The following is a 16,467-nucleotide window of genomic DNA, read 5'->3' on the forward strand; positions in this document are numbered from 1 at the left end:
CAAGATAATGAAGAAAAATGGACATTTGAGCTGATCAGCAGTATCCTTGGTGTAACAGACGGCAGTAAGAACCTCGGTGCGGACTGGTACGACCTTACTGGTTTGCTCAAATTCGAGCCTTGACCTGGGTATCCCACCGCCCGACTTCTTACACCTTCCTTATCCCGAATAAAAGCTTAGCATCACAAGATAGCCAACATGGACATTCATCCCCTTTCCTTCACCTACACTCAAACGGACATTCAGTAAGATAACAATTGCACTTCCTAGACACTCGTCATGACGGGTGATATTATGAGAATCAATCGATGATGATGAGTAACATATGGACATTTAGAATACTGTGGCATAGTTTGAGGACATTTCAATTGTATATATAAACCTACTATCTCAAGTAAAGTATGACACTCTTTACAACCTTATATCTACCTGCGTATTTGCACGAACTTTGGTAAAGAGACAACAGAGCTTCATCATTGACGGAACCCTTCATTAGCCATCGTTACCCTTCACTCCAGTTCGATTTGAGCAGATTGTGATCATGAATAATTGAGTCACATTTAACTATAGTAGATTCCAAATCCTATAGCAGCACGATTGACCCGTGACCCACAAACTCCGTGAGAAGACCTACTTGCCCTTATCACCCACTTCCACCCGGCTCCAAACTCTCATACTCACTCAAATGAGCCACTCCCCAAACATTCACCATGATATCTTCTAACCTGAAATTCACCCAACTACCCCAAGGATTCCTACACGTCACGTTCCTTCCCCCTCCCCAATCCGTAGTGTTCATCACCGCATACGCATGATTATTGCCTACAGGGGGTACAGTGACCGTCGGAGTATCAACAGTTGCCAAAACGATTGGACTGTTAGGTGCGTGACTGAGCATTTGAAAGAAATCATCAGAAGTCATCCCTTTTGTTGAAGCCATAACCGTTTTCTTCCCCGTATACACGCTCAGAGCGATTTCAGAATTACCTTCCATAGATATGATAGATCCATCCGAGGCGATTCCAGGGATAGACATTTGAGTACCAAGAAGTTGAATTGCTTGAGTCAAAGCGGAATGCCACCAGACACCATTAGGTACATCTTCGGTGGTTGATTCGTTGGCTATGCTGACGAGTTCGAAGACGGGGGAAAGGGTGGTGGGGTTGAAGACTTTGACGTAAACTTCTGGAGCGGCAGGAGAAGGGTTGGAGAGTGTGTAGAGGGATGTTCCGTTTGTATAGAAATATAAGGATTGAACGAAGGATGGAGAGGCGAATAAAACGGAAAGAGTGACGGCGGGTAGCCAACAATCGAGTACGGAAACTGATATTTAGTACAGAGTTCTATTCTTAGGTCCTATTTGTATAATGGTTGAGGGAGTAAGACGCGAGATTACGCGAGGCTGGAGGATGTGAGATAGACTGACCTTGTCGTACGTCATATACACTAGGGACACCCTGCCACAATGTGGTGTTGGTGAACTTGCTACCGGGCGGAAGGGTGAAGTCCACCGTTGCGGAAGCCGCAGGAGGGGTCATGGACAAAACTTGAGCTTGAATGTGAGTCAGCTGGTTTGAATAAAGAGGGATGCGAATCAGACGACTTACAGACGCCAGTGAGGAAGTAGACACACCGTAGACGCCATCGAGGCAACATCCTGAAACGAGAGGGGATCGAGATTAGACGCTCCAAGCGCCAAAGCCTAGAGTACTGGGAAGAAAGATTAGGGGTGAGATTGGACCATGAGCACTGAGAAAGTCATCAAAAGTCAGGACAATCGTAGTCACGAGTCAGCTGCAAAAAGTGAATGAAAGGAGTGGCGGAGATGACACACGAGTCTCCCTCAAAGCACAAGAAAGGATCCCAGGCTCGTCCATATGAAGATCGCCGTCATGCATAACTCTTGACCGGTGTCGCATCTGCCCCCAAGGGCAACACGCAAACCTCGGGAAGATCGGCCCCTTCAACCCATCCCCGCCATTCCCCATCCCAGTCCTCCCCTGCCCAACGAGGCAGAGGTGTCTCCCATGTTCCGAGCGAGTCCGTGGAGTATCTCAATGCGTGAAGGTAGATGAAAAGGGTCTCAGGATCAGGATCGTCTGGAAGAGGAACGTAACACTCTGGACAAAAGCCAGGAGGGAGATACGCGGGAGGACCGAGTGGAGAAGGGGTGTCGGAAGGAAGGGCCTCGGGTGGAGGGGCTCTTGAACGGGTGGGGATAGGTTTGGGATGTCCGTTTGGTGAGATTGTTGTCTCCATTGCATCTTGAGCTTTTCTGATGGTAAAGACTACTTCTTTCCATCTGATCGTCAGCTAGTCCGCTACTGACATTGGAGATTCTTGTCATGTGGCACATCAAATGTCAGGTTTGACATGAACCACTCACTTCACCCAATCTTCTTGTTCATCCTTCATTCTTCTCAATTTCGCAATGACATCCCTTGCCTGCTTACTGAGACGGATCGGACTGACGACGTCAATATCATCGTACTCTCTGTCGACCAATCTACCACCTCGGACCCAGCCTTCGGGAGGCCTTTCTGTCCCGTTCATTCGATCACTGTCGTCGGGCAGCGCCGGGGGAGTGGTCGAGGTAGTGGCCGCTTGTACTCTGGCAGCAAGAGCGGCGGTACGAGAAGACTCTGCAGGTTGCGGGACAAGCTCTACCCCTCCTCGTCCTAATGACGATCCCCAGATGGTGGGCAGGGAGTAAAGAGGATCATTGACGATGGGATGACCGAGGTATTGCAGATGTACGCGAATCTGGTGTGCTGCCAATCAGCGACGTCCCGATCCTATTCCTCCTGAGTGCTTGAGAAGCAAAAACGCTCACTTCTGCCGGTTATAGGTCGGCAATGTACCACGCTTTGATCTCGAGATGAGTCATAGCTCATCCTTGTGAAGATAGTCTTGGCTTCCTGCGAATCAGCGACCATCCTTCACGTCTTACCCTCTACTCACTTTGCCATCAGGAGTAACGATGACCAGTCCCATTTGTCTGTCAACGGTCATCAAAGGTTGGTCCACCGTAAGCTCCTCTCTGTCCATCAGTGGATGTTCGAATGCTCCTCCGCGATATAAGACGGACTCTGGAAATCTTCCCTTGACCCTAGCCACATATTCTTTCTTAACCCTGCCTTCTTCGAACTCCTTGGAGAGAATAGAAGCGGTCTTGCCTGACAGAGCCAGAATCATCAGGCCACTTGTCAGACGATCCAATCTGTTCACGGCTGAAACTTAGCTCTACCATATACAGGATGACACTCACAATAAGCCTTGATGCCAAAATCACTCTGCAATATCTCGAGCACAGTATGCCGGAAGTATCTTCCCGCTGCGTGCACAGGCTACTCTGATAAGCTGGTTTAGACAAGTCCAATAAAACGCTCACCATACTGCCAGGTTTAGAAATGACGATAAACCCTCTCTGCTTGTCCTGATAAAGAATGAGAATGGGTTGATTGGCGATGGGCGGTTCATGACGGTGAGTGGTATTGTCGATCCTGTCACCGTTTCGAAGGACCAGCTCTGGATAGGCTGTTTGACCATTGACACGAGTCACACCGGACTGTAGAGCATGTCGCTACTGATCAGCGCCGACTCAAACAGCTGGTCTGGTGTGGGATACATACATAGTATTCAACAGACCGATCTCGGAATTCTGTGCTGACCACCTCCAGTAGCTGGCGGCCGATCCATCTGCATTCAGTAAACAGCCCAACATTTGAGTGACACATACCTCTGTTTGCAATATGTTTGATAGGGCCACCAATATGGCTTCATATATCTGAGTTTTGGATTGTTACCATTAGGAAGCTTGTGAGATTTGGATGAGCTAGCCTCTGCGGTCGGCCACACATCATGGCCTGTCACTTGTAGCGAAAGTGCGGATGCGTCTGAAAAGTCTTGCAGAGCCATACTTGGAGAGTTGAGCTGTTTTTCTGTGTTGTGTTGGTAGAAGATAGTATACCACAAGTGTCATTAATGTCGCTGAAAGATGATGCGAAGCAGAAGAATTTGAGGATGTCTCGACCAGTGTGGCACCCTCGGATGTGGCAGTTTATTGACATGAGCAGATTCCGGATGTTAGGTGTCACAAAGTGTGTGACAAGTCGAGCGAAAGTCGGGGAAGGGTATTTAACCAGCGATCGGCGGTAGAGTTAACCGCCGATTAATAGGCCTTTTCGTCGCAGTGGTTAAGATCACTGTTCCGTTGGGCACTGTTATATCGTGCATATGCTGGTTAGTATGTCTCGTGACACAGATGAGGATGATGAGATGGGTGAGGTCGATGAAGATGAGGAAAACCTCAGTGTTGATCTCGGTGATCCAGCGCTGTTTGAGGATAGAGAAATGTGGGTGTCAGAGTTGGAAAAGTTAAGCCGTATGTCCTCTTGTCATATACCCTGTTCGTAAGTGTTGACATGTAGCTGTTCGCGATAATGAAGGTTCTCCCGAATTCCGCGTACGGCTCCAGACTTCTTTCGGGAAGAAACGGGTTGCGTATCAGGAGAAGATGGATGCTCTGGCTGAAATCAAAGCCGAGAAACGTTGCCGCTCCCCTTCCGCCCACGAAGAAGTTACCCCTCCTTCGGCGAAACGGGTCAAAGAGACCCCTCGGTTCTCTACAGGACAGGCTGAATTGTTCCCCTCCCCTTCCCACGAGCCAGGGAGTGCTCGCAAGGCTTCGTTGCGAGAACAGGATAGGCTATGGAAGTTGTTTATCGATGAAAGGGAGCGATGGGAGGTCGCAAGTATCGATGAGTCGTGTGCACGAGGCAGAAGAGTAGCTTCACCGTGACAGATGTCGGTAGGTTCCTTCCCTAGAAGGTTATACGTCTGCTGATCAGTAGCCGTGGAATTATCACGTATGGGAGATCGAAGTGGCCGTGTCTACGACCGGTCAAACCTCATAATCGCGGGTCCCGTTGTGCTTCTTGCACTTCTGGCCCCTGCTCGTTCTGTCCCCCCAACACCGCTCGGGACATTCCTCCTAGACCTTCTGCTCCCCTTGGTCTCCCCCACACTCCGTCCGCCGCTGTTCGCCGCCGTCTCCCCACAGCCCAAGACGGGGAATATCCTTCGCGCTCTCCTTCGGCGAACTTCTCCTCCCCTGGCCCCACCTCGCCGTCACCCGCCGTCCGTCGCCCGCCCAACTCTCCCGTGGCCGGACTGTCTCGTCTCCCTGCCACTCCTTCGGCAGGTCCGTCCCGTCACACTCCTCGTCGTGCTTCTTCCGCCGCTCTTCGGCCTTCTACTCCTGTGGCTGGCCCATCTCGTCTCCCGGCTACTCCTTCTGCCGTTCCGTCTCGTCCCACCAGGAGCCGTCCTACTCCTGTCTCAACTCAAGAGGACTTCTTATTCAAGTCTCCCTCCTGCCCTTGGGACCCGAAGCCGTCAACCATCTGTCCCTCCTGCTTCTGGGCTCTCAACTCCTGCCCCTCCTGTGAAAACTCCTCCGAAATCTTCGAAAGGGAAAGGCAAGAATAAGAAAGCTGTCCAGTTCGAACCGGCTGTGGTGGAAGACGAAAGTACTCAGCTACCCGGGGAAATCCTTCCTTCTCTCGACCACCCCACTATCGCTCTCGATCCTCGGATACCAGAGGAGGACAAACAATTAGCCACCTTCCGTTCCGTCATTATTGGCTTAACCACGCAATTACAAGCCAATAGACGAGATACGGCGAAGCTCGTCGAATATTGTGTGAAGCTGGTCTCTGCGATGAATACTCTCTCTCGGACAATGGCAACTCTTGCGAACTCCTCCGACATAGGGCCATTAGGGCGAACTGAGTTAGCTAGAGTCTCCCGAGAGCTCACAACGGACATGAGCGACTTCTACCGCAATCTCTTCGACTCTCCTTACCTCCTGAACCCCACTGAGTATATGCTCCCCCCTACACTGGACTGGTTAAGACCATCTCAACCAGCTCGACTCAGTTCTCAGGATGGTGCTTTCCTCGATATCCTAACTCTTCCCGCAGACTGTCTTAGAACACTTCGTCAGTTGTGGAAATCACCTAGTCTGAGTGTCGCTCGTGATCCTGCTCTCCACTCCGCTCACATTCTCGCCTTTAATACAGCATGGAAGGAGACTCGGGCCCTCCGACGGGCGGTGGGACCGAAGGTTACTGAGAGTAGTTCTGGGAGTGGTCCTGCACCGGGAAACGAAGAACAGGGAGGAAGTTCGCAGCAGTGAGTTGTACTTAGCTAATGTTGTACCAGTTGTATGAATTACTTCCTCGTTCGTGATCTCACCACTCGTCCTTTCGTCGGCTTATCCGGGTGAAGTTCGTGGAACTTCGCCAATATGTCATTAGCTCCGTCCACATTTTCTACTGGTTCCCATGATACTGCGTCATCCGAGCCTTCGTAACCTAACCATTCCACTAGATATTCTAACTTCCCTGACCTCTTATTTACTCTCGAGTCCACAATATCCTTTACTTCCCACGATTCTCCTACGTTATCTACCTCTACTGGGCCAGGTGGTTCAGCTTGCTGACCAGGAAATACCGGAGGGTGATAGGGACGGAGTAAAGAAACATGGAATACATCATGGATACCTGCCATCGTTCCTGGTAATTCCAGTTTACAAGCATGAGAACCTACTTGCCGTACTACCTTGTACGGCCCACTTTGCTTAACGTCCAACTTCTTCATTGGTCTCTTAGTCTTGATATTTTCTAATGACAGCATCACTAGGTCACCTTCCATGAAGTTCGGCGTAGTTCGGTGTTTCCTATTGTATCCTTCGGCGTACTTCTCATTAGCTCTCTCAATCCCCTCAATACATTCCTTATGTATTTCAGTTAGGTCTTTTACTGCTATTGTAGCAGCAGGTACCTCGACTTCACTAGCCTTAATCTCTTCAGCCCATCGAGGGTGGTACCCATAGTTCGCATAGAATGGGGTCTTGTTTATCGCGGAATGATGGGTGTTGTTATAAGCAAAGCTAGCTCGAGCAAGTAGCTTTGACCAGTCGTTCCGCTGGTAGGAAGTGAAGATTCGAAGGTATAATTCCAGGGACTGGTTCGTTCGTTCGGTCTGTCCATCAGTCTGTGGATGATACGCGGTAGAAAGATGTAGTCTTATCCCGAGACTATCGGTCAAGTTCTTCCAAAACTTCGAAGTAAACTTCGATCCTCTGTCTGATACTATACTCTCTGGTAACCCATGCTGGGCCACCACATAGTCCATTATCAGCTCCGATAGTCCAGCTGCGGTTAACTTCGTCGTGGTTGGGATAAACATGGCCCATTTTGTCAGTCGATCCACGACCACTAAGATAGAGTTATATCCATGGGAATTTGGGAGCTCTTCGATGAAATCCATCGAGATACTTGACCAAGGTTTTGTCGCTACTTGTAGGGGTTTAAGTTCTCCATGAGGCTTCTGTCTGTTAGTCTTAGCTCTCTGACATACCGCACAACCAGCGACATAGTCTTCTACATCCTTCCTTACTCCAACCCAAACATAATCCCTTAGGATTAGTTCAAGGGTCTTCGCCGAACCTGGGTGACCAGCCAAAGCCGAGTCATGTCGCATCTTCATGATCTTTAGTCGAGCGTCGGCGTAGTTCGGCACATAAGTGCGATCGTCGAATGTGAGGAAACCTCTCGGGGTCCACCCCCCACGAAGTATTAGAGGAGATCGCGAACTACGGCGTAGTTCGGTGATTGATCCTGGTTCCTGTACATCATCGTGACACGTCGGATGAGAACACTCAGCGCAGATAACTCCTAATAACTCCTCTCTAACCTCCTCTACGTCTTCGTCCTCCTGTACTCCAAGCATCAGATCCATAGGGTCAACAAGATCCTTTTCCTTCATTTCCCTTGTCCCTTGCAAGGTGTTACGGGGTAACAACGAATCGAGAGGACTCTATCGAGTTCGACGGATTAGGACAGAGGAAAGCGGGAGTTGGAGGCAGTGCTGCAGTAGGTAGGGACGGGTTTTCCCTTTTCGAGATTTCCCCACTGGGTTTGCTCAAAAGCGGTTTTTCACCTGTCCGAGTATGTACATAGACGCTTGCAGTAGGAACTGAGAGGAGGACACGGATACCTGTAGACAGTATATAGTACAATCAGCAAAGTACCAACTTTGCTGATTCTTCAATATCATTCTTTGGCTACATCGATTGCAGAGGAGACACGATCCATTAGCACCAGAGCCCCTAGATTTCCACGAGACCTCCATCGAGTTCGACCCAACCTGCGACCTAGTCGTCGTGTTTCCAGTACCGTTACACAAGGCTCGAAGGAGGTGGCGCAACTCCGACGTGGTGGCGTCAACTTCGTCGAACTTCGGCAGACCTTGAATAAGGTTACTCTCTTGTATCATGGTACTTCCTTTTCCCGAGTGATAATCCGCCCGTCTAGACAACCCGTCTGGAAGGCTTGCTTGAGTCCCTGGTCGATAAACCATTTTAAATCTGAAGTTAGCTAACTCTTCTACCCACCTACCTTGACGTGGGCTGAGTTGCTTCGGTTCCATCCAGTAAGTGAGATTTAAATGGTCGGTAAGGACCGTGGTTTCTACCTGCAGTAGTAAGTGTCTTCTTCTTCTGAAACCCTCAACTACGGCGAGGAACTCCTTTTCTCCTACCGTGTAATTTAGTTGGGCCGTATTGAACGCGCCTGACTCGATGGCGACTGGGTGCTCTTGCCCAGCTGTATTAATCTGCGAAATTATGAAACCCCAGCCGAAGAACGAGGCATCTGTCTGTAATATGGTCTTCAATGTGGGGTCAAAGTGAGCTAACACCGGCGCAGTACACATCCTAGCCTTCAATTCTTTAAAGGCTGACTCCTGTTCTGCTCCCCACACAAACGGTACCTCCTTCCTCGTCAAATCATTGATAGGTCTAGCAATCTTCGAGAAGTTGGGAACAAAACGCCTGTAATAGCTCACGACTCCAATGAAACCCCTCGACTCTCGTAGATTCTTTGGACATGGGAAGGATGTGATGGCGTCAATGTACTCTGGATTAACCGATACACCTCGAGAGGAAACCACAAAACCCAGGAATACCACCGAATCTCTTTCGAACTCGCACTTACTAGCTTTCACGTACAAGTTCGCCTTCCGCAGCATCTCAAAGATGTCACGGCCGTCGAACAACTATCTTCTGGCAGACCGACGGTCGACGAACCTCGGCTAACTTGATGCTCCTGAGTTGAAGTCTCACCCAACCGAGAGGGCGCAGACGTCAAAAGGAGTGTAACTACGGCGTACTTCGGCGTAGTTACTCTAACTGGGGTTTTGTTCTACTGATGGCGATGTATCTCGAATTGTATATAGCTATCTCTATCTGTCTTTCTCTACTGACAACAATCAAGGATCGCTGAAGAACTTCAGCGATCTTCTCAGCTAATATTATCTACTCCTCCTAGACGTTCATCCAACCCTCTCGCGCTTTGACGTACTTCAACGCACTTCGTCCAACTTCCCCGAGCCCTCGGCCATCCTCTTCCTCCTTCGACTAACTCCGCCTAACATCGCCGCACTTCTGCTCCCATTGTCCCTACTTAGCCTAACTCCATCTAACTTCGCCGTACTTCTGCTCCCATTGTCCCTACTTAGACTAACTCCGCCTAACATCGCCGCACTTCTGCTCCCATTGTCCCTACTTAGCCTAACTCCGTCTAACTTCGCCGTACTTCTGCTCCCATTGTTCCTACTTAGCCTAACTCCGTCTAACTTCGCCGTACTTCTGCCCCCATTGTCCCTACTTAGCCTAACTCCGTCTAACTTCGCCGTACTTGGTGTCAGAAGTCCTGAGTTACGTGTAGAGTAAAGAGGTTAAGGCGTGATGGGGTTTTGATGGCCAAAGGAGGGTCATTGTTGGTGGAGTAATCGAGGTGTCGCGACGTAGTTCGTGACAGTCGCCCCCTTCTTTAGCCGCGAACGTCCTCGTGAGCGATTACACCTCTGTCGTGACAAGAGAACTTAGCAGCGTAGTACCCCCATTCTCTCCCTCCCCATGACCATCCTTCACCCTTCTGCTCTTTGCGCCGCACTTCGTAGTTGGGCCTCCTTTCACTCCAAAACCCGACAATGAGACTCCCCTAACTTCGTCGAGGTTTGCCGTAAGAAGCCCTGTGTCTTTTGTAGGTGAGACACGCTTCCTGAATGGCAGCCGAACAACACCGTTGTTTGTCGAAGTAACCCTCGCTTATATTGAGATGAGACACTATAGCGTGGGAATTTTGATCGTCCCTGCGATGCCTTTTGTTGATGAAACGCGAAGTTTGCTGCATGTTGACGACGAGGGGTTAGGTTTGATTATACTAAATACTGAGCAGTTCGTCGAGCTTCTCTCTTTTTCCCATCTGCTTTCAAAACTTTCTATCTCTCTTACCTAGAAAACAGATTTGTTACCTTGAATCATCGCCTCAAGTTTTATTCTCTTTTAAATATCTTAACGTCATGGCCCCTTCTACTCCTACACCCAGCCCTTTCGCCGCCATGAGGAACTTTGGTGGTATGGTGTCATCTGCTCGTGAGTTTTCATCGATACTCACCCTACCTCGCCGAACTTGGCTGATGTTCAGTTTCTTTCGGCGACAGGTCTCGCCAAGTCTCCTCCCTCGGCCTCGGCACTCTCTCTCTGGGGGAGCCGTCTGGCGCTGCCTCGCCCCCTCGCTCCGCCTCTCCCTCCGCTGGTTCTCCCTCCCCCGTGTCTGGTTCTCCCGTCCCCGTAACGGGTTCTCCTGGAGGGCCTCCTCCTGCCGCCACTCCTCGCCGTAGGACGCCCGCCTTTCGTCCTGGTGAGTCTCCGTCCTCCTCCGACCAGGACTCGCTCAGTGGGGGCTCGGAGTCGAGTGATCGACCCGACACCGAAGAAAGTGAGGATGATGATGATGGGGAGGGTAGGATCGATAGTGAGGGTGAAAACGAGTTAGAAGAATACCCGGATGATGATGTGGAGGTGATTAGTGTAGAGGACAACAACGTAGATAGTCCTGAGCGTGAGTTCTTCGTCCAACCTCTCACACCTTCGCCGAACTTGGCCTTGTTTATCTGTTCTTTAGCTCTCCAAGACATTGCTAACTCGCAGCCGGTCCTGCCCCTCCCCCTGCTCAAATTGTGGGCCAGAAACGACGCCGTTCCCTCTCCTCTTCTTCTTCTTCCTCTTCTTCTTCCTCTTCCGGGGTTCTCCCCCCCCCACAGCGTCATCGACGCTGGCGCTGCTGCTGCCGGCGCCTGGCCTAGTGGCGCCGCCCCCGTTGCTGCCGCTGCTGCCGCCGCCCGCCCTGCTGCCGCCGCCCCCGTCGCTGCTCCCCCCCCTTCTCCCAGAGGGGAGCCTTCGCCCAAACGGGTGAAGAGATCACTGCGGGAAGAAGAGTACTTGTGGGAGAAGATGAAGTCCGAGCCTGGTCGTTGGATCGCGGTTGGTGTTGACGAAGCGTGTGATCATTGCCGGTGAGTCCACCTATTCGTACTACGCCGAAGTTACTCCTGCTAATTAGTAGACGTGAGATTATCACGTATAATCGTCCAAACTGGCCCTGCCTCAAGGCAGTCAGGCCACACAACAAGGCCCTCCGTTGTGCTTCATGCACGTCTGGCCCCTGCTCCTTCTGTCCCGTTTCCTCTGCCCGGGACATCCCGCCCCGTCCCTTCGACGCTTCTCCTCTCCCCCCTCCCCAGACTCCAGCGTCTGTCCCCCGTTCGAGGGTACCGTCTTCGTCTCTCCGGTCGGTTCGCCGAACTTCGCCGTCCTCCCGCTCGTCGCCTCCCTCGCCCTCGCCTTTTGTTCCTGTGGCCGGCCCGTCGCGTCTCCCGGCTGCTCCTCCTTCGTCCTCCCGTCGTCCTTCGACCTCTCGGCCCTCGGCCCCTCGTCCGTCCTCTCCTGTGGTGGCTTCTCCTCCGGCCCACAGCACCCGAAGTCGCCGTCCTTCTGCTCCTCCGGCCACCCCAGCGGCCGCCCCTGTCACCGAGTCCCCCGCTGCCAAGAAGACCCCGAAGTCTTCTTTAAAGAAATCAAAAGGGAAAAGGAAGGAGAAAGAGGTCGTCTTTGAAGCTGGTGATGTGGAAGATGAAGCTACTCAGCGTGCTGGGCCCTCTGTTCCTCGGTTGTCCTTCGTCCACCCTCGTATCTCCCTGGACCCTCGTATCACGGAGGACGAGAAAGAATTTGCTACGTATCGTTCTCTCGTTCTCGGCCTCACCACTCAGCTTGACGTCGCTCGGCGTGATACATCTCTCTTGCTCGACTTCTCCACTCGTCAAGCCAACGCCTTGAATAACCTTACTGCGGCGTTAGTAGATGTAGTCAACGGTGGGAATCTGAACGAGGAAGCAAGGACGAGGTTAGCGGACGTCTCTCGCCGAAGCCTTACTGAGATAGCCGATGTTCGCCGAAGACTTTACGACACCCCCTTCCTCGTTACTCCTATGGCATACGAGCCACCACTGTCCATCGGCTGGTTAGGCCCCCGGAGTAGTTCTCGAGTCCCTGCTTCTGCTCAGACTGCTCTCGATCTCCTTAGTCTTCCTTCCGAGTGTCTTAGGACCATACGTTCCCTGTGGAGGACTCCGAGCATGCAAGCTGCTCGGGATGTCCAGGACTTTGGTGATTTCTTTGGGGCTATGAACCGGGCATGGAATGCTTCCCTCTCGACTGTTTTCCCCCCTGACAGTCTCGATCTACCTTCGGCCATCGGTACTCTCCACACCAATCTCGCGGGGCCGAGTAGCGCGAAGGAGAAAGGAAAAGGAAAGGGTAAGGGTAAGGGCAAGTGAGCGGTACATAGCTGTAATCCTATGTTGTATGCAGTACGTTCTACCTCCTAGCCCTCCGCAGTCGCCCTTCCTTCGGCTTAGTAGGGTGAAGTTCGTGGAACTTCGCCAATATGTCATCAGCTCCGTCGACGTTCTCTACTGGTTCCCATGATACCGAATCGTCTGTTCCTTCGTAACCTAACCACTCTACTAAGTACTCTAACTTTCCTGATCTTTTATTTACTCTAGAGTCCACAATGTCCTTTACTTCCCACGATTCTCCTACGTTATCTACTTCTACTGGGCCAGGTGGTTCAGCTTGCTGACCAGGGAATACTGGAGGATGATAGGGACGAAGCAATGAAACATGGAATACATCATGGATACCTGCCATCGTTCCTGGTAATTCCAATTTACAAGCATGAGAACCTACCTGCCGTACTACCTTGTACGGCCCACCTTGCTTCACATCTAACTTCTTCATTGGTCTTTTAGTCTTGATGTTCTCTAACGACAGCATTACTAGGTCACCTTCCACGAAGTTCGGCGTAGTCCGGTGTTTCCTATTGTATCCTTCGGCGTACTTCTCGTTAGCTCTCTCAATTCCCTCAATACATTCTTTATGTATTTCGGTTAGGTCTTTTACCACCACTGTAGCAGCAGGTACCTCGACCTCACTGGCCTTAATCTCTTCAGCCCACCGAGGGTGGTACCCGTAGTTCGCATAGAATGGGGTCTTGTTTATCGCTGAATGATGGGTGTTGTTGTAAGCAAAGCTAGCTCGAGCAAGCAGCTTCGACCAGTCGTTCTGCTGGTAGGAAGTGAAGATTCGAAGGTATAATTTGAGGGACTGGTTGGTTCGTTCGTGTCACAGACGTCGTTTCTTCTTCTCTACTGACCGGCGGTCGACAAACCTCGGCTAACTACGTCGTAGTGGGGCGTCGTTGTCTCACTAAGACAGGGTACTCGTCGAGGAACTACGGCTAACTTCGCCGTAGTGATTCGTCGAGTGGTAAACTGATAAGATGATCGTCAATGAACTGCGGCTAACTTCGCCGTAGTACGCTGAACTGCTCGGTGGTAGCTCTCCTTAATTCGAAGGTTGTAGCTACTGAATATATCTCTCGCTACTGACAACAATCAAGGATCGCTGAAGAAGTTCAGCGATCTGTAAACTATCTATACTACTCCTCTCTTCTCGTAGAATGTCCCTCAACTCCTGCACTGCCTCACGCTCAGTCCTCTTCGTTCAACTTCGCCGTACCTTCCCCTGTTCTGCTCTCCCTCGGTTCCCTTCCCCTAACTTCGCCGTAGTTCCCCGCTAGGCGGGGTTATCGTGACAAATCCCCTCTTGGTTCTCGTAACTTAGCCGTAGTTGGTCTCAGTGGTTCGAGTGGAGGTTGGTAGTGGTGAAAAGGAAGGTCGGTGATGGTGAAAGGAGGGTCGGTGATGGCGGTTGTCAGGGATGTTACGACGTAGTTCGTGACAGTTCGGTCTGTCCATCAGTCTGTGGATGATACGCGGTAGAAAGATGTAGTCTTATGCCGAGACTATCGGTCAAGTTCTTCCAAAACTTCGAGGTAAACTTCGATCCTCTGTCCGATACTATACTCTCTGGTAACCCATGCTGGGCCACCACATAGTCCATTATCAGCTCAGATAGTCCAGCTGCGGTTAATTTCGTCGTGGTTGGGATAAAAATGCCCCATTTGGTCAATCGGTCCACCACTACCAGGATGGAATTATATCCATGGGAATTCGGAAGCTCTTCGATGAAATCCATCGAGATGCTTGACCAGGGTTTAATAGCCACTTGCAATGGTTTGAGCTCTCCATGGGGTTTCTGTCTGTTAGTCTTTGCTCTCTGACATACCGCACAGCCAGCGATATAATCTTCGACATCCTTCCTTACTCCAACCCAAACGTAATCCCTCAGGACAAGCTCGAGGGTCTTCGCTGAGCCTGGGTGACCAGCTAGGGCCGAATCGTGTCGCATCTTCATGATCTTTAGCCGAGCCTCGGCGTAGTTCGGCACATAAGTGCGATCGTCAAACGTGAGGAAACCCCTTGAGTTCCATCCTCCCCGAAGTATTAGAGGGGATCGCGAACTACGGCGTAGTTCGGTGATTGATCCTGGTTCCTGTACGTCATCGTGACACGTTGGATGGGAACACTCAGCGCAAATGACTCCTAATAGCTCTTTTCTAACCTCCTCCACTTCTCCATCTTCCTGTACCCCAACAATCAGATCCATGGGATCAATAAGGTCATTCTCTCTTACTTCCTTTGTCCCTTGCAAAGCACGAAGTAGGTGTTGTAACCCAGAGCTAGTGCCGTCGAGTTCGTCGAACTTCGGCAACCCTTGAATAAGATTGCTCTCCTGCACCATAGTACTTCCTTTTCCAGAGTGGTAGTCTGCTCTTCTCGATAGTCCATCCGGCAGTGTAGCTTGTTTCCCAGGTCGATACACCATTTTAAACCTAAAGTTAGAAAGCTCTTCGACCCACCTGCCCTGCCTCGGGCTTAACTGCTTCGGTTCCATCCAGTATGTCAAGTTCAAGTGGTCCGTGAGAACTGTAGTCTCTACCTGTAATAGTAAGTGCCTCCTTCTTCTAAAAGCCTCAACGATAGCTAGTAGTTCCTTCTCGCCTACCGTATAGTTTAACTGCGCCGCTTGAAACGCTCCTGACTCGATCGCTACCGGATGTTCTTGTCCTAACTCGTTTACCTGCGATATTATGAAGCCCCACCCGAAGAACGACGCATCTGTCTGTAGTAATGTCTTCAACGAAGGATCAAAGTGAGCCAATACCGGGGCCCTACACATTCTATCCTTCAACTCTTTAAAAGCTCTTTCCTGCTCCATACCCCAGACAAACGGTACATCTTTTCTTGTGAGATCATTGATCGGTTTAGCAATCCTGGAGAAGTTGGGGACGAAGCGCCGATAATAACTAACGACTCCCATAAATCCTCTGCTCTCTCTTAGGTTCTTGGGACGGGGAAAAGATACAACAGCGTTGATGTACTCTGGATTACTAGAAACTCCCTCCCGTGAGACCACGAAACCCAAGAAGACTACCGAACCCTTTTCAAACTCGCACTTACTAGCCTTGACGAACAGATTCGACCTTCGAAGAACTTCGAACACCTTCGCCGTAGTTCCTCTCAATTCTTCCAACGTCTGACCATAGATGAGTATATCATCTATGTAGACAACCACTCCCTTCCCCAACAGTTCTCTGAAGCTTTCATTCAGAAAATGCTGGGAATACAGCAGGAGCATTTCGCAGACCATCTCGAACAACAAGAGACTCGAACATACCGTACTGAGTCCTGAATGCCGTCAGGTGCTCGTGTCCTTCCTTTACCCGTAGGAGTTGATAAGCTCCAATCAGATCTAACTTGCTGAAGTACCTCGCTTTTCCTAGCTCTTCGGTTATCTGACCGATCAGAAGGCAGTGGATAGGCATCGGGTATCGTTGCCTCGTTTAACTTTCGGTAGTCAATGACCATTCGCCATTGACCCTTTGCTTTCTTCGGTACCAAGAACATCGGTGATCCGTAGGGCGAATTACTGGGTCGGATTCTTCCGGCCGATATTTCGCGATCTAGGATGTCTCTCAGCGCACTTCTCTGATCTTCTCCGAGTGAGTAGAGTGGAGCAACCTTCAGGTTCGCCCCCTCCTTAAGCTCAAATTCCAGATCATACTCCCTGCGTAACCATGTAGTACGTCC

At 50.7% G+C, this 16,467-nt stretch overlaps 4 protein-coding genes across 4 annotated transcripts; 2 read left to right on the forward strand and 2 right to left on the reverse strand.

Annotated features, from left to right (window-relative positions):
• Positions 1-1,890: 1,890 nt before the first annotated feature.
• On the reverse strand, positions 1,891-3,918 carry TREMEDRAFT_25081 (uncharacterized protein; the record flags this gene model as incomplete). The annotated part of the gene is made up of 10 exons (XM_007000517.1): positions 1,891-2,302; positions 2,387-2,513; positions 2,562-2,771; positions 2,834-2,918; positions 2,962-3,040; positions 3,089-3,230; positions 3,269-3,347; positions 3,392-3,583; positions 3,633-3,699; positions 3,740-3,918. The coding sequence occupies 10 exons, from the start codon at positions 3,916-3,918 to the stop codon at positions 1,891-1,893; spliced, it is 1,572 nt and encodes a 523-aa protein (XP_007000579.1).
• A 330-nt stretch (positions 3,919-4,248) lies between these two features.
• Positions 4,249-6,199, forward strand: TREMEDRAFT_59773 (uncharacterized protein; the record flags this gene model as incomplete). Its single annotated transcript, XM_007001750.1, has 4 exons — positions 4,249-4,384; positions 4,431-4,767; positions 4,791-4,810; positions 4,854-6,199. The coding sequence occupies 4 exons, from the start codon at positions 4,249-4,251 to the stop codon at positions 6,197-6,199; spliced, it is 1,839 nt and encodes a 612-aa protein (XP_007001812.1).
• A 4,232-nt stretch (positions 6,200-10,431) lies between these two features.
• On the forward strand, positions 10,432-12,750 carry TREMEDRAFT_59775 (uncharacterized protein; the record flags this gene model as incomplete). Its single annotated transcript, XM_007001751.1, has 3 exons — positions 10,432-10,504; positions 10,557-11,427; positions 11,478-12,750. 3 exons carry the CDS (start codon positions 10,432-10,434, stop codon positions 12,748-12,750), a joined length of 2,217 nt encoding a protein of 738 aa, XP_007001813.1.
• A 40-nt stretch (positions 12,751-12,790) lies between these two features.
• TREMEDRAFT_26074 (uncharacterized protein) lies at positions 12,791-14,983 on the reverse strand (the record flags this gene model as incomplete). The annotated part of the gene is made up of 3 exons (XM_007000648.1): positions 12,791-13,579; positions 13,606-13,618; positions 14,217-14,983. The coding sequence occupies 3 exons, from the start codon at positions 14,981-14,983 to the stop codon at positions 12,791-12,793; spliced, it is 1,569 nt and encodes a 522-aa protein (XP_007000710.1).
• Between the last annotated feature and the right edge of the window lie 1,484 nt (positions 14,984-16,467).

This window comes from Tremella mesenterica, assembly GCF_000271645.1.
Source record: "Tremella mesenterica DSM 1558 unplaced genomic scaffold TREMEscaffold_1, whole genome shotgun sequence".
Classification (NCBI taxonomy): Eukaryota; Fungi; Basidiomycota; class Tremellomycetes; order Tremellales; family Tremellaceae; genus Tremella; species Tremella mesenterica.